The sequence below is a fragment of the Urocitellus parryii genome, chromosome 4, assembly GCF_045843805.1.
Source record: "Urocitellus parryii isolate mUroPar1 chromosome 4, mUroPar1.hap1, whole genome shotgun sequence".
Taxonomy (NCBI): Eukaryota; Metazoa; Chordata; class Mammalia; order Rodentia; family Sciuridae; genus Urocitellus; species Urocitellus parryii.
Genome location: NC_135534.1, coordinates 109,383,985 through 109,406,857, shown reverse-complemented (window position 1 = coordinate 109,406,857; position 22,873 = coordinate 109,383,985). Strand labels below are relative to the sequence as shown.

General features: G+C 42.5%; 1 protein-coding gene across 2 annotated transcripts in view; it reads right to left on the bottom strand.

Moving 5' to 3' along the window:
- Ubash3b (ubiquitin associated and SH3 domain containing B) overlaps nt 1-22,873 on the bottom strand; it is a 143,755-nt gene that overhangs the window by 7,594 nt on the left and 113,288 nt on the right. For both annotated transcript variants that reach the window (XM_026402698.2, XM_026402699.2), the window contains exons 5-11: nt 20,515-20,684; nt 15,248-15,456; nt 10,551-10,683; nt 8,816-8,936; nt 7,394-7,516; nt 5,598-5,690; nt 3,992-4,136 (exon numbers count right to left, since the gene is read on the bottom strand). In XM_026402698.2, coding sequence (XP_026258483.1) covers nt 3,992-4,136; nt 5,598-5,690; nt 7,394-7,516; nt 8,816-8,936; nt 10,551-10,683; nt 15,248-15,456; nt 20,515-20,684 — 994 coding nt within the window. The remainder of the gene's footprint in view (nt 1-3,991; nt 4,137-5,597; nt 5,691-7,393; nt 7,517-8,815; nt 8,937-10,550; nt 10,684-15,247; nt 15,457-20,514; nt 20,685-22,873) is intronic.

The following is a 22,873-nucleotide window of genomic DNA, read 5'->3' as shown; positions in this document are numbered from 1 at the left end:
TTGAAGGAAACCTGCCCCTATAGAACCTTCTATTCAGCATGCAACAACCTCCCAAATCTCACCCTACCCTGAGCTATTAGTAGAGACAAATCACCACTGACAGAGCTGGACCAGCTTGTTCTGAAATAAACTGTCCTCTTCTTCCTTCCTAACTGCACCTCTTATTCAGTTCCATTACCATTCACATCACTCCAAGTCCTAGGAACTTCTCTCTTTCCCTCATACTGCAACAATAGGCTACTTCATGTGTCCCAAGGAGTCTCTTCAAGGGTTAGACCACTTTGTGATGTGTGAGATTTATGTGAGTGAAGGCTGTGATACATGCTGGGATTCCTCTGGATCAGTTCTTGCCTGTGGCCTCTCCCAGCACCTTGAAGTAGAACCTTTGATTGGCTCCACTATCTGACCTTTCCCAATGGGTTTGGGAGGAAGTTGAAGACTTCTTGCTCCTGTCAGTAGGAACTGTCATACTGTCACACCTGTAGGGTCCTGAACTCTCCCAGAGGCTGGTGGGCTTTGAAACACCCAGTGGACCTGGAACTCAGTGCTCTACTGAACCACATCCCTGGCCCTAAACAAAATACATTATTTAGAGACAGGGTTTCACTGAGTTATTTAGTGCCTCACTTTTGCTGAGGCTGGCTTTGAACTCACCAACCTCCTGGCTGAGCCTCCGGAGCCTCTGGGATTACAGGCCTGTGCCACCATGCCCAGCTCCAGGTCCTTTGGGGGCATCTTTGGAATAGTGTTCCCTTCAACTCTTTACTTCCCCACTGCTCTGGTTCAGGCTGTAGGGCCGACTTCTGCCTTAAGCCCCACAAAACCTAGATTTGCTGCCTCTCTAGCACTCCAGATCCATGCCCTCCTCCAGTCCTGTTTCCCCACGTGTCAGGGCCCTGTTCCCTGCTCTGAGCCTGCCTGGTTGGTAGGCATTTTGTTTTTCCTGCATTGCTACACTGGCCCAGCTTGCTAAGACTGGGCTGCTTGCTACACCCACCCTCTAGGCTGGTCTTGCCCAGGGATGAAGCTTCGGTATGAGTCACCAGTCTAGTAAGTTCCCCTAACTTGGCTTCCAATCCCTCTCCCTCCTGTTCTCTGCTGGCCCCTGTTGCAAGGTAACAGGGCTTTTAAAGCTGAGTGCTTTCGACTCATACTACCCTGTATCCCAGGGCTGGATTCTCTTCTCGTCATGGTATCTTCAATCCCTTGGGCTTCACTTACTTACTTCAAAAGGCCTGTTCATTTTGTCATCATTAATCTCATGGAGAGTTTAATTTGAGGTTGTACCTTTCACATACTTTAACTTTGTCTTTCTCATATAACGAAGAATTAGAGGCTTCATCTCCCTCCCCATATGCCAAACAGAAAAATGGTTGAATTGAGCTGTGATTTGCTGAAAAGAAAAGAAGATCTGGAATAAGGACCATGTCCTGATTCCCAAATTCTTGGCCTTCATCCTGCTTGCACTGCTGATGGGGTTGTGCAGTCTGTGTGTGCCTGGGTGTGTTTTTCCGAGTGCATAGTGGGCTCAGCTAGAGTGGCTTTGGAGAACTTTGTAGGTCAGCTTGAGAAGCCCTGCAGAACACACCAAGGGGAAACAGGACATGGATGGCCCAAGTAAGCCAGGATGGGGCTGGATGGAGTGTGACAAAAGTCACCTCGCCAGTGTTGGCAGCAACTCAAACTCTTTTCTGGCTAGACGGGGATGATGGCTATTGACATGGGGACAATGATTTATTGTGCCTGAAGGATAGAAAAACAGTGACCAGAGAAGGGTCAGGACAAAATGTCAAGTGTGGTAGGGGATCAGATTGTTGATTCAATTTTATGATTTATTGATTTATTTTTGTAGTACTGGGGATGGAACCACTGAGCCACATTCCAAGCCCTTTTTATTAATTTTTTAAAAATTTGAGACAGGTTCTCACCAAGTTGCTGAGGTTGGCTTTGAGCTTGCTATCCTCCTGCCTCATCCTCCCAAGTTGCTGGGATTATAGTGTACCACTGCACGCAGCTTCAGCCTTTTTTATTTTTTTGTTTTGAGAAAGGGTGGCTGATGGCCCCACTAAGTTTTCCAGGATGGCTTTGAACTTGCCATCCTCCTGCCTCAGCCTCCTGAGTTTCTGGGATTACAGATGTGTGCCAGGGTGCCTGGTGTAATTTTATTTTTGAGGAATGCTAATTTCTTTTAAGGAAAGAAGATGTAGCACACAATTAAAGAAGGAGTTATCTGACATCTTATCTGCAGAGTAAAAATATTAGGGTAAAAAAGGATAACCTCTCCTACCTTAGCCAGAAATTCACATTGTTTCATTGGTGGTTTGGGTAGGTATTTGAAATGAAAGTTCAACAGATATTACCAGAAACAGAGCTAGCATTAACATTGGTCACTTGTTCCAAATTCTACTCTAAGAAATATAAGTTTAATTTCCCATTATCATGGTTGTGACTTCTGTCCTTCCTCAAAGAGAGTTTACATAGCTTTAGTGGATTTTCAATAGTCAATGTAACTGTATTATCATTGGTTGATTTTTTTTTTTTTGGTTTGGTACCTGGGATTGAACTCAGGGGCACTTAGCCAGTGGGTCACATCCCAGCCTTTTTTAAAAAAATATTTTATTTAGAGACAGGGCCTCACAAAGTTTCTTAGGACCTCACTAAATTGAGGAGGCTGGCTTTGAACTCATGATCTGCCTGCATCAGCCTCTGAGCTGCTGGGATTACAGGCATGCACCACCACACCTAGCTCACTGGTTGATGCTGAAGTATGCATGTGGATTATCAGCTGGGAGCAGTCTATACATTAAAGGAAAAAAAATGTCAATACAGTTAGTCTGGTCTAATGGCAAAAGGGACAGAATAGGAATAAGAATGACTGTAAAGAGTACACAGTACTTGGTATGCAGAAATTGATCAATAAATTTAGTTGTCATCATTATTTTCATGTGTGGTCAGTCACTATATTTATAACTTTAGGTAAGCCACTTGAACTCTTGCATATATAAGTGGCTTGCTGGGCTCAGGATGTAGTTCGTTGGTGGAGCACTTGCCTAGCATGTGTGAGGATCTGGGTTCCATTCACTCCTAGCACTGTAAAAAATAGGAAAGAAAAGAAAAAAAAAAAAAAGAAAAAAGTGACTTGCTCACATTCTAGGATGATAGCCCTAACAAGTGAACATAATAAGGAAAATTATGTTTTGGAAAATTCACATTGTCACCTCCCTTATTTCCCAACAAGCATCTGAATTACATTATCATTGGCTAGTACACGTTTCTGGAATGCAAAATGGTTTTGTTATTCCACTGAAACAAATATAATAAAGTCAGGAAAATCTGACATGGGTTGGGGTGAAGAATATAATTCACCCTATCCTACTGTTAATGATTGGAATCTTTAATGTCCCAAGAAAAGCTCATCTATTAGGCAGTGCAGAAATGTTCAGAAGTGCAGTGATTAGATTATCAGAGATGCAATGTCATCAGTGGATTAATCGACTGTATGCATTACTGGGTGGTAACTGTAGGGAGGTGGGGCATGACTGGAGGAAGCAGGTCACTGGGCATGGTCTGGACTATATCTGGTTATGGCCCCTTCCTCTCTCTCAGCTTCCTGGCTTTCATGAGCTAAACAGCTTTCCTTCACCACACTCTTCTGCCATGATGTGCCTCATCTAGGGTCCAAAGTGATGGAATTGACCAATCATAGACTGAACCTCTGAAACCATGAGCTCAAAATAAACTTCCTCTTCTAAGTTATCCTTGTCAGGTATTTAAATCACGGTGATGAAAAGCTGACTAACACACCTAAATGCAAGGGAATGCTGGCTTTTCTCCAGGTTTGGTTTCTCAAATCATAGCTTGGCCTTCCCACTTATGGACAACTACCTGCAGACTATGCCTGGCCCTTCATCCAATGGATTAGCCTGGTCTGGTGAGAGCATGGAAAGTGTTTCCACACAGGTTCCAGGAAGCAGCAGTTTCAGAGGGTTACCTGTAGGTTGTATCAACACTCAGGTTGGCTGCAGCTAACTCTGAAGGAGGTATCCACGCAGGTAACATGCTCCCAGGAACCCATTTTGTCCACTCAAATAAGCCAGGCTCGACGCGGATCTTCAAGTGATTCTCTTGTTGTAAACCTTAGAGGTAAAATAAAATGAAGATGAAGAAAGTGCTATGATGTTCTCAGTGGAAAAATAAGTTTTAGGCCAAATCCTTACACAATTCTGTTAAAGCAGTTATTCTTTCTCCTGGAAGGAAGTGGAAGCCTGTGGGTTTGGACAAGGCTTATAATTTTTTGTGTTTTACTGACACATGAGTTAATACTCTGGCTGCACCTCAAGAATGTATGCTGGCTTTAAGGATGTTTGGTGTCTGATTTCAGGACAAAACCCACAAATCATTATCCATGTAATTGGTTCAATTCTGTGACTACTGTAATTTCCTCTTTCCAAAATAAATTCCATGATTGTGTGACCAAAAAACTTCAGATATTCTCTTAGTATCCATTACTACACAATAGCTTTCATTGTATTTGACTATCATGTAAATTATTCATTTTTTCCTATCAGAAAATCTAATGTTGAATATTTAAAAGTACCAGTGCACAAATCTTAGATTTTATTGTAGTGTGATTACTCTCGGTAGGAATTGTCTCTGTTAGCTTAGCTCCTTTTATATTACATTTAGTCCAGTTTTTTTTTTCTATGCCAATTTAATATATAAGTACTTCACCATCGTGCAGGGAGGGATTACTTGGGTTAAAGAATTAAAGGCTCAAATATAGTATCAAATTCTTTGCTGGCTTGTCCATTTATGGCTCATTTGTTTGTTTAGCTTAAGTACACACTTAATTCTGTTTTCTTCAGTTTTCCTTTCAATGAAATGAAAATGGTGTATGTGTGTGTGGGGGTCTCTATAATGCAAAGTTCTATGGATTTTAGGGTAAAAGTTGAGTCTTTTTATAGTTTTTCCAATTAACTAAAGAAATAAGGATGGTTAAGATTGGAGACTCCCAAGAGTACTATTGCTGCTGTAAACAATTGGCAAACAACAGATTAAAGCTGGGTGAAATTATTTACTATGTAAGTGTAAAGAAAGAATCACTGCTCTATAAGCTCTAAATATTTTTCAGTCCCACAATTTATCCAAAAGAGCAGTCAGGTGAGGTGGCGCATGCCTGTAATCCCAGAAGCTTCGAAGGCTAAGGCAGGAGGATCCTGAGCTCAAAGCCAGCCTAAGCAACTCAGCGAGACCCTGTCTTTAAATAAAATATAAAAAGTGTGGGGATGTGGCTCAGTGGTTGAGTGTCCATGGGTTCAATCCCCCAAAACAAAACAAAAAACAAAACAACAACAACAACTAAAGAGCTTTAAATTCTCAGGAAAATCATTATTGGCAAACTTTGTTTTATCTGGTTATGTCGTCATAGTATGATTTTGTGATTTGTGCAAGATCAGTCACCTCATGAAAGAATCTGCTGAAAATTTCAGATTCAAAGCTTATAATTGGTGAGTATCCCATAATGATAATTATCCTATGATAATTAGGTGCTTAGAGACAGAGGGATGGACTAGTTGACTTTCAATGGAGAATCTTACCTTTCAAGATATTGTGTGCAGTCTGAACGCAGCGTAGGGATGGGGAGCAATAGACATGGTCAATAATGGTGTTACTTTCTAATAAGGCTTCACCTGCGAAGAAAATCCGAGGAGAATCAGTCCGATAGATTTACTTGGCTTTCACTTGGTTGCTAGGAAGACTCCTTAGACCTTTCTCTCCTACTGGGGGCTCTTGTAGATCCATCAGTATCATCCTTGTTTCCAACAATCCCCTCATTGGTGTTTGAATGAGAGGCCAAGCAGCAGGCAGGCCCCTTCTTGTCCTTTTCTTTCCTCCTCCCTGGTGTCAACGAGTTGTAAAATGTTCTCCTAGGAGGGACCTGGGAACAGGATAATGCTCTAACCTCTTCCTTGTGATAGAAGGGAGAGGATTAATCTTATTTTACTGTCACTCTGTGTTAACCAAAATCTCCATGGGTCATGTTCTTGCACACCAGAGATAAAGTGCAGCTGATGCTTAATGCTTTCCTCATGAAATCCACTTCTCTTCTCTACTAGGCAAGCTCCAGATGTCATATTCCATGGCTAAACACTCAAGGTCACTCCAGGTGAACTGGGCTGGCATGAAATAATCACACAGAGACAGAGAAATACCTTTTTCTTTGGATCCTCTGACCTTAGGGGTCCATGGAAAGAGAGAAAGAGTACATGCTGAACCCTTTCATTGGGAAAAAGCCATTCAAATGAGGCAAGGGGTAGGATTACAAAGGAATAGGTGAGGGTAGGCTCAACCCTGCGGGTGACAGACACCTACACCTGGAGCCATGCCTTGCTGTCTGAGCTGGAACATCACCCAAGTCACTACGAAATGTAGTGATTGGTCAGAGCCTCGTGCTTCAGGCCTGGAAGGCGTGCTCATTCAGAGCGGCTCCCCACATCCAGACACCTTAATATGGTGGTCAAAGTCTTCTGGGAACTTGTCTTTATTAATCTTTCCAGTCTACCTCTTGCCCTGCCTCTTGAAACAGATGCTTTAGAAACAAGACAGTTTGTTTCTCCCACATTCTTGATGCTATTAACCTGTGACTTTCTTTACACTGTCTTGCTACCAAGAATGTCCTGCTCTTCCTCCTGCTGCTTCTTTTTCCTCAGCTACTTCCACTCCAGGTCACAGCTCACATCTCTTCTTTTACATGTGTTGTGTGTGTGTGTGTGTGTGTGTGTGTGTATGCCCGCACGTGTGCGGGCGCTCCCATAATACTTGATGCATACCTCTATTACTCAGAATACCATGTGGTATGATATTTGTCCACATCTGTTGGTTTCCCTTAGAGTGGGGACTAACATGCATGGTCCTTAACACCTAGCTCAGTAAATAATCAATACATGTCTGTTAAGGGAAAGAATAGAACAAGGTATTGCCTCTTCATGCCCAGTAGGGAATAGGCCTGCAAAGAGTTGAGTGTCATCAAAGCATCGATTGGCTTCTATAAATTCAGCAACCCCAAGCTTCCCTCCTCACCCTTGCCCTATTTTTACAGCTATGTTGGTAAATGATGCTGTCTTAAACTAGAATCTGACCTGTCTGCATAGCAGTGATGTAAGTAAAACATGCTTGACCTTTCCTATCATGCTCCTGAGTAAGGACCATGTCTTGTTCACTTTGGTAAACCAAGCCACTGTCCTGAGTTATGTAATAAATCCCTTTTGAATAAAGGAAATAGATCACATGTAGGGAAGTTACAGATAACCCCAGGAAGTGTCCTGGTATACACTTGGTACTCAACATTTGAAAAAGGGCCAGGAAATGCTATGTATTGCCCCAGGACACTTACCTACTAATCTTGCCTGCATGCACCCAAACACAGTGATTGGAGCATCTTTCTCATAATCCCGGAAACCACCACTCCGCTGAGGTAAGCTATGAGGCATGTTCAGGTTGGTGCGTATGTAGCGGCCTGGGAAAAATAAAAAGGTCAGACTTTTTATTTGAAGACTTCTCTTGTTAATCCTGGTATATCCTCCTTCTAAGTCAGAGTCTGAATTGAATTCTCAGGAGCTGATGGAAAATATTGAATCTGACACTATTTCTTCAGTAGACTGTCTTGGAATCCACTCTTCCATTCTGTTAATGGAAGTGACAAGAGATAGTTTCTAAGTGATGATAACAACTAGACATTCTAAGTAGGTGGACTTTTCTGACAGGCAAGTCGCTATCTTAAAATGCCATTCAATTAAAATGAAAATGGAAGAGACAGGCCTACTTTGCAGGACTACACCATGCTGGCCATACAGAGTTTAATGGAAGAAACTCTGGCCATGGAATCACTGTCTTCTCCAATGGACTTTGCCATATGACCATGGGCAAGTAATTTATTTTTTGGTCCTTGGTTTCTCAGTTTATAGAGCGGGAACAAGAACACTTATCTCTTTCCTAAAATTCAAGACATTCAGTAAGGACTTATAGATAGCATGCATTTTTCGATAGTATTCAAACCTATAAATAAGACCATGTACATAAATTACATAGCTTGACTATGCCCCCTAGAGGCCATGATAGGTATGCCAATGCTAAGCAGGCCAACCAACTACAAAGAGTAAATCCCCCTTATAGGTAGGAGATGTTAGGAGACCACAGGGGATGCTTGAAATCACAGATAGTACTGAACCCTATGCATCCTATGCTATCTCCTTCATGAACATACTTAGGATAAAGTTTAATTCATAAATATGGCACAATAAGAGATTAACAATAATAACTAATAATAAAATAGTTGTAAAAACATACTGTAAAAAAAGTTATGTGAACGTAGTCTCTCATAAAATATTATACTGCATTGTACTCAATCTTCTTCTTGTATTGTGAAATGATACAATAACTATGTGGTGAAGTAAAGTGAGGTGAAAGATGTGGGCATTGAGACTTAACATCAGGGTAGTATGTAAGAACTACTCAAACATAAGCACTGTGATACTGTGACAGTAGATTTCATAGCCAGGCGAGTTACTAGGTGACTAAAGGTAGGTATCATATATAATGTATATACCCTGAACAAAGGATGATCCACCTAGGCAGGATGGAATTGGACACTGAGATTTCATTATACTATTCAGAATGGAGTGTAATTTAAAACTTATGACTTGTTTATTTCTGGGGTTTTCCACTTAATGTTTTCAGACCATGGTTGACTGTGGTCAACTGAAACCAAAGAAGGCAAAACTGTGGAGAAAAAAAGGAGTGGGATTACTGTACTCACCTTTGGCATCAAAGCACTGGGATAACCAGTACTTTCCAAACACGACATCCATCCTCTCCCCGTGCCGACACACAAAGAGGCATCGCTTTTGGGGCCCAGGCTGGCTGTTGACCCGCAGGGGCTGCAGAGGAAGAAAAGTGAGGAAGCATGGCACCGTAGACCTGTCCTGGTGTCAGCTGGGCTGCGCTCTAGGGCAAATCTGCCAATGCATGATTTGGACAAGCCTCTTAACTGCCTTGGATTTAGGTTGGCCTGACTATAAAATGAGGACAATAAGACTCATTCTGTATACTTCACAAGTTATTTTGAGGCTCAAATGAGAGAAATTGCAGGTGCTTTGTAAAATAAAAAGGGTCATGAAAGGCTTATTTTCATGGCTGCTGGTGCTATTTTTAGTGGGAGTAGCTTTGGGCAGCTACTAAAACATGAAAAGCACATGAGTTACACCTCCGAGGTGAAACTGGCCATTAATAAAGAGACTGTCATTCGGGAGGATAATTTTCTCCCCAAAAGGGATGCTTCATCAGTTTCTTCACTGCCTCACCTCTAAAATGTGGTAGTGACCACACGGTCCCATGGAAAAAAGGAGCAGTCCTGGTGTTAATGCCTGTTTTACATTCAGTCTCTCTGCTCCAGCAGGGAGTTCCTGCTCTATCTACTCTTGTCTGACCATGTGAGCAGTTTGGTGTTCCCAGATATGGCTCAGGGAGGACAGTTGCTACTTCTCAATGATGAAATAGGCAAGTCTCATCGAAGGCATGTCCAAGTGACTTTGTTTTGTATAAATGCGAGTGGATCTTTCTAGATGTTTCCACTTTCTAATTTTATCAGCTATTCCCAGTTTCCTCAGTGCTGCCAGATCCCTGTTAGTTTCCAGTGGGTCTGACAAGGTTAATGTGTAGATTGGTGATGTGAACTTTCCCATCTCTCTTCCTACTCTTCCCTATTTCAAACCCAAGGCTCTAGTCTTAAGTACTCCTCTGCTCTTATGATCTCTTTTAAGATCTAATAAAACTGCAAAAAAAAAAAAAAAAAAAAAAAAAGGTGAGCGAGCTGGACCCTACTACTGGACTCTGTCAGTAATACTCAGCAATCGCTCTTGTTCTCCTCTTACCTCCAACCTTTCTTGGAAAACTTCTCATATTTTAAGCACACTCTATTTATGGTGATAAGAGCCTTATTTTATTGTTTCCTTTGGTCATCACATTAACCCACAAAGCTTATATAACTTGGGTATTATTGTTACGTTAGGGATAAAAATCTCCTCTTCTCTATAGGCCAGACAGACATGCTGGTGGTCACTATTGGCACCACTCATCTGACTTTTCCAGCCTTGAATTGCTGAATATATTTTGTAATCTTTTTTTGTTTGTTTGTTTGCTTTTTTTTTTTTTTTTTTGGTACCAGAAATTGAACTCAGGAATGCTTAACCACTGAGCCATATCCCCAGTCCTTTTCATCTTTTTTAATTTTGAGACAGGATCTTGTTAAGTTGCTTAAGACCTCATTAGTTTGCTGAATTTGACCTCAAACTTATGATCCTCCTGCCTCAGCCTCCCAAGTCACTGGGATTACAGGTGTGCACCACCAGATCTGGCGATATTTTATAATTTTGTGCACTTTCCTCTCCCCAAGAGTTTAGGGACTCTTTGGAGGCAGCAAGGGCTATGCTCATACTTAATAAACAGTGTATCCCCATTAGCCTGGAGTATGTGGCCATAACAATCAGCCTTACCTGCATGGGCTGACAGATGATGGTGAGAGGCGTCGTCTCCCCAAGTCCCTGGTCTTCATACTGCCGTCTGTCTAACACTCCATCACCAAATGGGAGTGAGTTTGACGATGATGTATTTAAGATTGAATAAGAACTGCAAAGTAAGATGAGGAGGATGTTAACTACTTTTGCCAGGAGTCATTAGCACTTTTCCTGAGGGCCCAATGGAAGTGGGAACTGGCACATCACACTCTCTGGGTAGGACAGTAGCTGGAAAAGATGAGCCCCGGGGTCCCCATCCCTGGGGAGATTTTCCTTTTTTCAAATACTGAAGTCTTGCAGTTAATAAATTAGGAGTAGATGGACTTCTGTATCCAGAACAGATGCATCCATCCTTCTGGGCAGGGATGGGGTCCAATGATTTTGTGCTTATTAGGATGCCACAGGCATGCTTGGCACCAAAGGCATGTTAAAGAATAATGAGTATCAACTATGCACCACTGTTTCCAGCTATTTTTCTAGTTCAAATGAAATAAACAATTCCCATTGCCCTTCATCTTTTCTATGGCAATTTCCATCTGAAGGAAAGAATGAGAGTTTAATTTTTTTTCTTTTTAATTTTAACCATCTTCACCACTTTGCCGGAGGCTCTTTAGGGTCAAAGAAACTTTCTGGCCATTATCCTCTATTCCACCCTCTTCAGTCTCCAACCCTATTCCCACCTCAATCAACAAGATGATTAAGGATAGAAGTATTTCAGAGGAGAACCATTCTCACCAGATGTTTAGAACTGTGGGCCAAGAACTCTCCTTTCTGCATGTACCACTGTAACTACAGAGGCCCCAAAGAGATCTTGCTAAAGGGAAGGCTGTCAAAACATGCAGCATTTAAATTATTGTTCATAGTAAGACTCCAAAAGCTTGAGCTAATAAACACTGTTATTTAAATACAGCTAGGCAAATCCAACAAACATCTCCCTCTGTGTCACTGGGGAGTGTTAAGGGGGAGTATTTAAATCAGATTTCTTGCATTTTTACCATGTGTGTGGCCATATATCCCTATGTGCCCATATAGAGTCCTGGTTAGTGCCTGTGGATCCAACAATCTGTCCAGTTTTGTACCTGTTCTGGGTTATTCATTTTTAATACAGCATTACTATTAGAATTTTATTTTTGAAAAGAATGTTAATATTCTTCAATATCACTAAGCTAACCAGATGTTACTTTTATTTTTCAAAAAAATCATAAGATTTAAATATTTGGGGACTCCTTTCACTGTGAGAAGTGGCCCTTTTCAGACCATGAATGATAGATTCATTCTATTTCAAAGCAAAGGTCTCAGAAGCTCCAGGCCCTGAAGAAGTGATTTTTAGTCCTTGTGCCTATGAAAATCACCAGGGGACCTTGGAAAAATACTTCAGCCTGCATCCCACTCCTCACAGATTGTGATTCAACTCGGTGGGTGGGGTGGGAACCAGGAGTCTGGAGTCTAACAAAGTTGTATCAGTAAGACTAATGTGCAGTCAGAAGAATCCCATTATGGGGAAACTTAAGTAACTGTAGCTCAAGGATATCTTGTATCATTCACACAGTCTGATAGGCCAGCTGCTCTCCTGTATTTTAAACAGAGACCCTCCTGAACATTGTACAGTTGAATAAAATTCAGTTTCCATGTCTGGTTCATCAAAGCTTCAGGGCTTGAAATATCTGGCTCTCCGGAATCATGCTGACATCTCTCCTGTCCACGTCTCTAATTACTTTATTGCAGCTAGGAAGACACTGACGGTATCCCTTCTCTCTCCCAAGGACAGTGCCAGCCTTCTTCCCTTTTTAACCATCACTGGAATCAAAGGACTTGATTGACATGGGCGTGGGGCTGTCCGTTCTAAAAGGACAACAGTCAGATGCTTTATATTAATAACAGGGTAGACGGGACCAGGGCATGACAGTCGGTAACTCCTCTCAAGCACCAGGGAACTCTGGCTCCTCCCTGGAACACATTAGGCCTGCGGTAGGCTCAGAAGGGCCAGGCAGCTGGCCCACTGCAGAGACACCCTGGTGTTTCATCAACTGGAAAATCCCTAGGGGGACTCAGAACCAGGCAAGACAGTCCCATAACAGCAGTGAGAAAACATTTCCTTAGGAGGGACCCAGAGAACTGAGAAGCACTGGGTAGGGAGGGGTGAGAAAGACATTGATGCCAACTCCCTGATTGCTGCCTGGATCCCCGCTGCAGCTTCCCATCAACCAGCCAGGTCTTGCTGGAGCCTCCACCCTGTGGCTCCACCTCCTACAGTCTGTCCTTGGTTAGGAGCCAGGGAAGGTCTCTCTTAGAAGGGAGCTCTGTCTCCTTGAGTCATTTCCACCTCAGGAGTTAAATAGCAAAGAGAAGTTTGTGTCTGGAGGACTGCCTTTGTGGAAGAGGCATTTGATTTGATGAGTATGTTAAACCCAAGACAGAAGAAAAGAATAATCATAACTTCCATGGTTATTTTTATTCGGTGCTGATCTGTATAAAGTTAAGTGCCTTCTACTCTCCATAGCAACCCCAAGAGGTAAGTGCAATTATTATCCCCATGTTACAGGTGAGCAGACAGAGGCTAAGAGACGTAAAGTAACAGAGCCAAGGTCACAAAGTGGTAAGAGGGAGTCCAAGATTATTGGAATTAAACTCGAATTCTTAATTACAGTGTTCCTGTGCCTAACATTAGTATTTCTCCACTCTAGCAGGGTTGGCTGTGAATGATAATTGGTGATCTTCAGACACAGTTTCTAGGAAATCACATCATTAGTAATTTTCCAAAATAAAAGGAGACAATGACACATGGATGTTGGTATGACCCACTGCCTGAAGTCACTTGGGTTCACCTGGGCTTTGGCCTGAGCTCTAATGGGAGAAAGACTGGGTTTGGATGCAAGGATCTTAAATAGGTTAGCAGATCTTCTCACACATACTCTTCTTCCACCCATAGTCTTTCTGTTAGAAAAAGACCTGGGAACTGTGCTTCATCAAGCAAATAATCTCTCAGCTCTCAGTTTATTCCTCTATAAGGTCATGTGTCGCTTAACCATGGGGATGCATTCTGAGAACTGTGTCCTTGGGTGACTTGGTCTCTGTGCAGCATCACAGAATATATTTACACTAAGTAGCCTACAGTGTCACTAAGTTGTATAACTTTAGGTGACCAAGGTCATCTTTGCAGATTGTAATTGCCTAGAAGGTGATATGGTGCCTGACTCTATTTTACCTTACTTGTTTTTTTTTTTTTAAATTTTTTAGTTATACATGGATGTAATATCTTTATCTTATTTGTTTATTTTTATGCAGTGCTGAGGATCAAACCTGGTCCCTCACATGTGCAAGCGCTCTGCCACTGAGCCACAACCCAAGCCCAACCTTACTTGTTTTTATAATGATGAGATGGTGACTCTGGAACCTCAACTCATATATTTTGATCTTCAGAAACATTTCTGGAAAAGCCAATGTTTGGGGAACATGAGGCAACTTTGACCTTCAAAGGCTGGATGTTCATGGGCTGGTGTGGAGGGACAGAATGTAAGGCACAGGAAGGAATTGCTGGGTGGGGGTTATTAAGGAAGATTATGTTCTTTTACATCTTTGGTTTTGTGGTTTGTTTGGAATCTGCCTGGCTACTTCAGGGAGACATACCAGTCTGAGTAATGACCCAGGACAAGGTCTCCCAAGGCAATGAAGACCTAGCACTTGGGGTAGTAAGAGAGATGGACCACTAGGCAGCCTGAAATCCATTGGCATCAAATGGGGCAGGAGAGTGAGCAGAGCAGGGTAGGGGACCTTCTTTTCTTTTTTCCCTCCAGGCAAAACACTTTTAGAAATCACCCTTTTCTCTGCCCCTGCCCCCCTTTTTAATGGCAGTAATAATAATGTTAGCCACCAGGCAGCTGGTGCTCAGGGCTTCTGCTTTTCAGCCATGTTGCCACACAGCAAAAACAAGACAGAGGAACAACAAACCAGCATGCACACGCTGGCTGGGTGCCCGGGCATGCCAGGGAAGGGCTCCCTTTGAGCTGTTTGGATTAAGAAAAAGAAGGTAACTTTTGTTCCTTTTTTTTTTTTTTTCCCTCTATTAGGACAAAGCTGGCCATACCACACAGGCCATTCTGAACATGGGACCAGTATGGGGAGGGGCAGTAGTGACAGATGAGTAGAAATCATCCACCGTAAAGAAGAATGGGATGCATGGGCAATGTACCCTTTTTCAGTTACCTGCTGTCTAGGCATGCAGGTGCCACAGCTGAGGACTTGCTCAGGGTCACCTAGCAAGTGAGGAGCTCAGTTAGGGCTCCAGATCCTTGAACCCCATTCTACTATTGGTCTGGCAGGCATAGTAGGAATCTGCCTGGTTACTGCAGGGAGACCTACCAGTCTGAGTAATGACCCAGGACAAGGTGTCCCAAGGCAATGAAGACCTAGCACTTGGGGTAGTAAGAGAGATGGACCACTAGGCAGCCTGAAATCCACTGGCACCAAATGGGGCAGGACAGTGAGCAGAGCAACCTGGTTCTCAATTTTCTCATGTCTAAAGTCAGCTTGTTTCCTGGAAGTATAGAACCAATGAGTCTTTTTCCCCATGGGCACCCTTTGCTCTCACTGCTACCCTAAGGCTCCAGGATCAAGTCCATTTCCCTGACACTTCCTAGAGCCTGCTGTTGCAGGCTAAGGTCCTAGAGTCTGCTTACCCGTGAAATATCCAGGTGCTGCATTCGTCAGCCTTCGTGATGTAGTTCTCCGGCAGGAGGCCAGAGCAGCCAGTGGTTAGGGAAGTGCCGTAGATCCAGCCCTCGCTGGTGCTGGTCTGCTCCATGGGAGACATGAAGATGAAGTCTCCAGGCACCAGTTCCAGCTCATCATCATTCTGTGGGGTGTAGGGGTAGATCACCTGTAATGTCTGAAAGAGGAAGAGAGGATGTGTGAGACCCATGTCCACCCACCAGTTGAGTGTCTGGAGGGCAAGCCTGAGCATTCTGTATAGAAAGCACACACCACCTGAGGACGGGATATGTCCAGGAGACCCTGGGTTCTGGCAGGCTCTGGATTCAGATTTGAAAGCACTTCATCAAAATGTTATGGGCATTTTGTGTTCCTGTATGGTTCCAGACTTTCCTCCAGGCAGGTCTTCACTTCTCATCAGAATTCAGGCATGGTTTCTGGAAATCTATCTAAAAGCTGGAAGGCTCTCCAGTCAACTACTGTGCAAATGCACTTGGACCCGGTTTCCCTGCTCCATCTGCTGTGGGATGAACTTCAGCTCATAGAAAGCATGACTTCCGCATGGGGGTCACAGAAGGGCTGGATGGGAACTGCTCCTATAGGAAGGGCTTGGGAGTGAAGGGTTCCCCAGTTCAGCTGTTTACACAAGACCTGGTTCCTGCCTTCAAGGAGCTTTCTTTAAATCTACAGTTTCAACAAAGACCCTGGAAAGAAACTATTCTTCATAGACATCCGCGTGCGGCTTGGCATGTTTTCATCATGGAGCACGTGTTCAGCTGGAGACCACGTGTTCCTTCTCTGAGCACCGAGAAGGCCTCCAGACCTAGCACAGGGCCATGCCACTTGGCCAGCTGACTCCACATTAGGGGCCTTCGTTTCCTGGTAATATTAACATCATAGGGATAGGCCTGAAGGTATTTTAGAAAAACATTACTGATTTTTTTAAATTAACAGCTGGAGACTTCAATAGTAAGAAAAACATCCTCTATCCTATTTGTTTCACAGGGGATGGCACGATGGCGAATGCTTTCTTATCTTCCCTCCGGCAGTCCTAACACTGCTGGTGATAGGCCACAAATTCTAGTTCTCATTTAACTCTGGTCTCGGTTTTCTCATCTATAAAATATTACCTAACTAAAAAAGTTAAATGAGACAATATTAACAAATGCCTTAGGATGGAGCCTTGTACACAGAAGGGGCCTAATTGTTTCTACTGAACTACGAGCCTGATGTTCCAAGTAATATCCTTCCTTGCAGTTGACTCTGGCCCCTGGGCCCTGACTGGTTAGGCCTGTGAGCTGATCGGCTCAGTGGTGTCAAGGTGAGCCACTGGAACAAGTGCTACAGAAGGATTTTTCTCCTGGAAATCTCCAGTAGAAAGAACCAGTAAGTGTGATTTATCTCAGAGGATGAAGTCAACAATGCATGGAACTTGTTTGTATCACTGTTTCTTTCCCTAAGTCTCATTCTAGTTCCTTTCCGGGCTAGATCTTCCATCTAGATTGCCTCCTTTCTCCTTCTCCTGCTCCCTCTGCATTGTATCTACTCAAAATGCTTTTCCAAACAAACCAGGGAGATTTCTGTTAGGCTTTTAATTTTTTTTTTTTTTAAAGCCAGGCACAGAGGTGCACAGCCTGTAATCCCACTGACTCAGGAGGCTGAGGCAGGAGGATCTCAAGTCTGAGGTCAGACTCAGCAACTTAGTGAAATCCTATCTCAAAATCTCAAAATAAAAAATAAGAAAGCCTAGAGATGTAGTTCAGTGGTAAAGCACCCCTGGGTTCAATCCCTAGAACCGAATAAACAAAAAAAGGAATAAGAATTCACAAGAATTTCTTAAATCAAATCTCAAAGTTGTATATGTGATGTGCCACAAAAAGCAACATTCCTTTTCCTGGAACACGGTGAAAGGAAAGTCATGGTGAAACAAGTCTAAACTCAGCCTCTCCTATTCCAGTACAGCACAGGTGTGGCTGGCAAAGCTCAAAGTAGCTCAGAGAACTCCTCCTTTGTCCCATCAGAAAGAGGGATGAGTATTCTACTCTAGGATTTCCTCAGAAAAATCAAGGCACAGGAAAGGTTGGAGATAATATAGCGGAAACATATAGTAGCTTTGGTTTATGGAATGAACAACATAAGAATCAAGGTAGTGCAGCAAATCTGAAATTATAAGTGTGGAGGTAGGAGTGTAGCTCAGTGGTAGAATTCATGCTTAACAAGCTAGCCCCGCGTGCCATCTCCAGCACCACCACTACTTCCACCACCATCATCATCAAATTAAAAAATAAAATAATAACTGGGATCATGACCACTGTCCTTTCCTACTTCCCTAAAGCAGATACAAAAACAGCCTAAACATGAGAGATATCAGGACACGTGCCTAGTTTGTACCATATTATACTAATGCTAATGTCTAGCATCTGCTTGTGAGAATTCTATGGTATGTTTTCCTTCCTTGCTACACTGAAACTAAACCCCAAGTCTGCTGACTGAAGGGCCATTACAGCTCCATGTGACAGTATCAACTGAAGGCATTGCTTTTGGAGTTTTTTTTTTTTTTTTTTTTTTTTTTTAGGAATAATAATAGCTGCAGCAGTTTTTTTGGTTGCTCCTGTCCTGTGTTAGGTATTGCCTTAGGATCTTTCCATACATCTTCTTATTCAGTTCTTGCAACATTTCAGCAAAACATCATCACCATTTTACTGATGAGAAAACCAAGGACTGGAGGGTTATGTAAGTTGTCAAAGTGAATCTAACCACTGCTGAAGTGAAGGAGCCAGGTTTGAAGCCAGGGATGGTAGGCTCTAAAATTAATGCATTTATAGGATCACGTCCTTCCTCTTGATTTCTATTGCTTGGCACACATAAGTTGTGTGGTCCAATGTCATCACTAATGAGGAAGAATCTGTGTGAAGTATAAATGGGCATTTGTAAGACCAAAATCAATTGAAAATCTAAAACAGCAGAGCGATGAGAACTTGCAGTTTTTCTGAAGCATCACTGTGCCTTGCCAAGTGTCCTTGCTAAATGGATCTCCTTCTTTAGACATCTGTTTGCTCACTGGAACCATCAGTCAAACCTGCCTCTTGGAGACAGAGTGAAGGAGAAGGAAGGCAAGAGCTTTGTATACGCAGAAAGGCACAGGTAGTCTGCAGGTAAAACCAAAAGATTTCAGAGGGAGGGTCTAGTCAAAGGAGACCAGGAGGGTTTAATCAGAAGGAATAGTAATAAGTGAGCTTTTACAAATAAGAGATAAAAGAGGCCAAGTTATTTTTAGAAAAATAATTCATGTGGGCGCTTGCTGCCTCTTTCTTTTCATGCCAATTGGGTAGAATGTGGGTCAGGCAGAAAAGCAATTACCCTTTGAGTTAACTGGAGGGCAGTGTTGATTAGAGGATGTGCCTTGTAAAATTCCATTGCCACCTTCTCCTCTCAGGAAGGTGACTTCTCAGAGGCCATCACATACAACCCTTGACATTTTTTTTTTTTTTTTGTCTTTGGGAAGTTTCCAATCAGCCACACCTTTCTCCTTATCTTTAGGGCCAATCTTAAGTGATCCCAGGAGATGCCAGAATTCTTAAAGAAGATCAGACCTAGTCTTCTTAATTCATCATTATAGAAACTTGCATCAAATAATTAAAAAGGAGGTCATGACATTCCCATCAGTGAAGTCAGGCAGAGCTGCGAGTCCCTGACACTCATGGGCCACCACACCTCGCTCTGAAGTTTTGACGCTTGGACTGGCTCTTCCCAAAACTCCCAAAACAAGAAGGTTGCCTGGTTTCAACCATGACGTTCTGTTTTTCATGTAAAAAAAAAAAAAAAAGCCTAAAAGAGATGTTAAAAGTCTATGTAAAGTCACAAAAATCTCAGTTCTTTTTGCTGTTGAAAATTGGGAGACACATGTAAACACTGTTTAATGAATATTAAATTGGAAAACAAACATTTTATCTAACTAGAGTAAGTTCTCCATTATCCATGGGGGATTATTTCCAACACCTACAGTGGATGCCTGAAATTTCAGATAGTACCAAACTCTATGTAAACTATGTTTTTTTCCTACACAAACATAGTGATGGTAAAGTTCACTTTATAGCTTAGAACAGTAAGAGATCAATACTTGTAACTAATCACAAAATAGAACAATTATAATGATACGCTATAAGCTGGGCATGGTGGCCTGCACCTGAACTTCTGCACCTTTGGAGGTTGAGGCCAAGGATTGCAAGAGGTCAGGTGTTTGAGACCAGCCTGGACAACATAGCAAGACCCTGTCACAGAAACTAAAACAAAACAAAACCAAATCCAATATGCTGTCATAAGAGTAATATAAAATGTCTTGTTTAATTCTGGCATTTTCCATTTCATAACTTCAGATCTGCAATTGATCTCAGGTAAATGAAACCAAAGAAAGTGAAATGGTGGGTGAATGGGGGACTACTGTATGTAGTATCTTTTCTAGATGGGTTGCCCATTTTTATTGGTCAAAATTCCTGGGCTCTGAAGTCATCTCTGGTCCTCAATTGTTCCTTGGCTTTTAACCAGACATTTAATCTTTGTGTCATGTTCTCCTCCAGGAGATAAAGGACAATATGACTCTTCTAAGATGGCACAGGCCTAAGTGGAAAGCAATGCTGATCCCCTCAAAAGAGCAATACTAGGATCTGTCTGTCTGTCTACAACAGGAATCGGCCGTCCCATTTGTGCTGCCCATTGCCATGCACATGAATGCTCACACAACTGTCTTTTTTTTTTTTTCATATTTGTCTGTCTTCTTTCCCCTGCTGAACTCAAAGCTCCTTGAGGGCAGAACCATTTTAAAAAGTCTAGCATGTTCCAGGGTACCTTGCATGCCACAGATATCTGCATACATCTGTTCATTTTGTCTTCTATCAAAATCAAGAATATATATATTATACTAAAAGCTTTCCCAACATTTTCTATCTCTTCTCTGTTTTACTTCTGTGTTCCTCCAATAAGTTTGGCAGAGCAGAAAGAACCTTGCGAATGTTACCTGGATGAACCACTTAGGACCTAGAGGGGAGGGATGCATTCTCAAAGCCTCTCAGGGAGTCTGCAGAGCCTGGATAAAATCCTAGGACACCTGGCTCTTAGTCAGGTGCTTGCTTCTTGTTCCCCTTAGGCATCCCTCTCCTAAAGTGGCCAGGAGCAAGCACTCCTGGTTCTGATCACAACCCCGTTCCCAGTAGCGTCAGGAACCGCAGTGAGACATTACCTCATGGTTAGCAAATCGGATATCCCGAGAGAATATGGTAGCTACCCAGTCGCAACCTAGCTTGACATCAATGTTCTGGGCTAGTTTCTCCAGAGTGGGTAGGTGGCTCGCCTGGAAGTGGTAAGCCAGGGTCACGTGTAGCTGCTTCTTATGAGGTTCCACGTGTACTTCTGGAAAAATGAAGAAAATGGTCAGTGAGGAGAATGTGGTGATCCTAACAATGGTGGAGAATTAAGAAAGAGCATAGAAGAATACCCAGATAAATTCTTCCCAAATAACAGAGAGTCCCTTGGTGAAAAGAAAGATGTTTTTCTCCTTTCCTTCAAAACAGCAGAATAAAGGGGAAAGGGGTCACAGACCCTGAATAAACCCACTAATCAAGAGATAAGGAGCCACATATATGGCTTTTCTGTAGAAGATATGGATAGGCTGGCCTCTCCTCACAATTCCAGCTGATTATTACTAGCCTTGCCATTCTGATGAGGAAACAGATCTAAAAGGATCTTGTATCTTTACAAGTTATGTAAAGATATACAGCATGCTTTGTGACTCCCAATTGTATTGCCTTCACTTTGGGATCAAGTCTCTTAGCTTCTGAGTGAGACTTGTGGAGAATTGAGGGGAAAAGCAGGAGGACCCTTTAAAGTTTAATGCTGGGTTTCTCAACAGCATTTTGGGTGGAATAATTATTTGCCGTAGGGGGCTGCCCTGTGTATTATAGGGTATTGCATCTACCCACTAGATGCCAGCATCATCACCTGAGTTGGAACAACTGAAAATTACTCCACACTTGGCCAAGTGTCCCCTGGGGGCAAAATCAACCCTGGTTGAGGACAATTGATTTAAATTATGTCTCATTTTAAGACATTCTAAAAACAAAACAAACCGACCTATATGTGGGAATGGCTTTAATTTATCTTTTGTGCTTTAATTGAGGGAAAGTCATCTACTTTCTAAGTTTAATAATGAAGAAGATGCAACTGGAAGAAATTAGGGACTTGGAGAAATAAGGGGCTAGATCAAGTTGCACAGAGAATTAATGGCTAATGTACAACTAGAAGTTGGGTCTTTAGGTTTTATGTGCTTTTCCAGTTATACTACATGCCATTATTTCTTCTTCTCCTTCTCCTTCTCCTTCTCCTTCTCCTTCTCCTTCTCCTTCTCCTTCTCCTTCTCCTTCTTCTTCAGATTGAACCCCAGAGGCACTTAACCACTGAGCCACATACCCAGCTCTTTATAAAAAGCTTTCATTTACAGACAGGGTCTCCCTAAGTTGTTTAGGGCCTCATTAAGCTGCTGAGGCTGGCATTGAACTTATGATCAATGCCTCAGCCTCCTGAGGCACTGGGGTTACGGGCTTGCACTACTGGGCTCGGCCTGCATGGCATCTCTGTGGAGTAAACCCCACGGAGCAAGGTGTTTGCCTCTTGTCTACTCTGTATTTCCACTAGGTATACTATCCATGTTCTCAGTACCTGTTGATGAGCTTCCCTAAGCTACCCAGAGTGGAGAATGACCATCTGCTGGCTGAAAGAATCTGGGTGTGCCAACAACTCTAGAATGCCAAGTTGTGGGGCAAAGACATGATGACCTGCTTTCCACAGACAGGTATTAAAAAAATCAGGACCAGCAATGTATGAGTGTGCCTTTCCCCCCCACATCCTTGCCAACACTTATTGTTGTTAGTGTTCTTAATATGGAAAGCAGTATGGAGAACTGGGAATGGAACTTGGAATGGAACCACCATTTGACAATTATCTCACTCCTTGGTTTATACCCAGTATATTACAGGGACACAGCCACATCAATATTTATAGCAGCTCAATTCACAATAGCTAAACTGAGGAACCAACCTAGATACCCTTCAGTAGATGAATAGAGAAAGAAAATGTGGTATACATACACAATGGAATATTACTCAGCATTAAAAGAGAATAAAATCATGGTATTTGGAGGTAAATGGATGGAGCTGGAAAATATAATGCTAAATGAAGTAAGCCAATCCCAAAAAACCAAATGCCGAATGTTTTCTTTGATATAAGGAGGGTGATTCATAATGGGGATGGGTAGAGGCAGTGTGGGAGGAATAGATGAGCTTTAGCTAGGGCAAAGGGAAGGGAGGAGGCATGGGGGTAGGAAAGACGGAGGAAGGAGACAGACATCATTACCCTAAGTACATGTATGAAGACACAAATGGCGTGACTCTATTTTGTGTACAACCAGAGACATGAAAAACTGTGCTCTATTTGTGTAATATGAATTAAATTGCATTCTGCTGTCATATATAACAAATTAGAATTTAAAAAAAAAAGATGAGGACCAGCCACTTGGGGCAGGGCCAAGAATTTCCCCCAGTCAA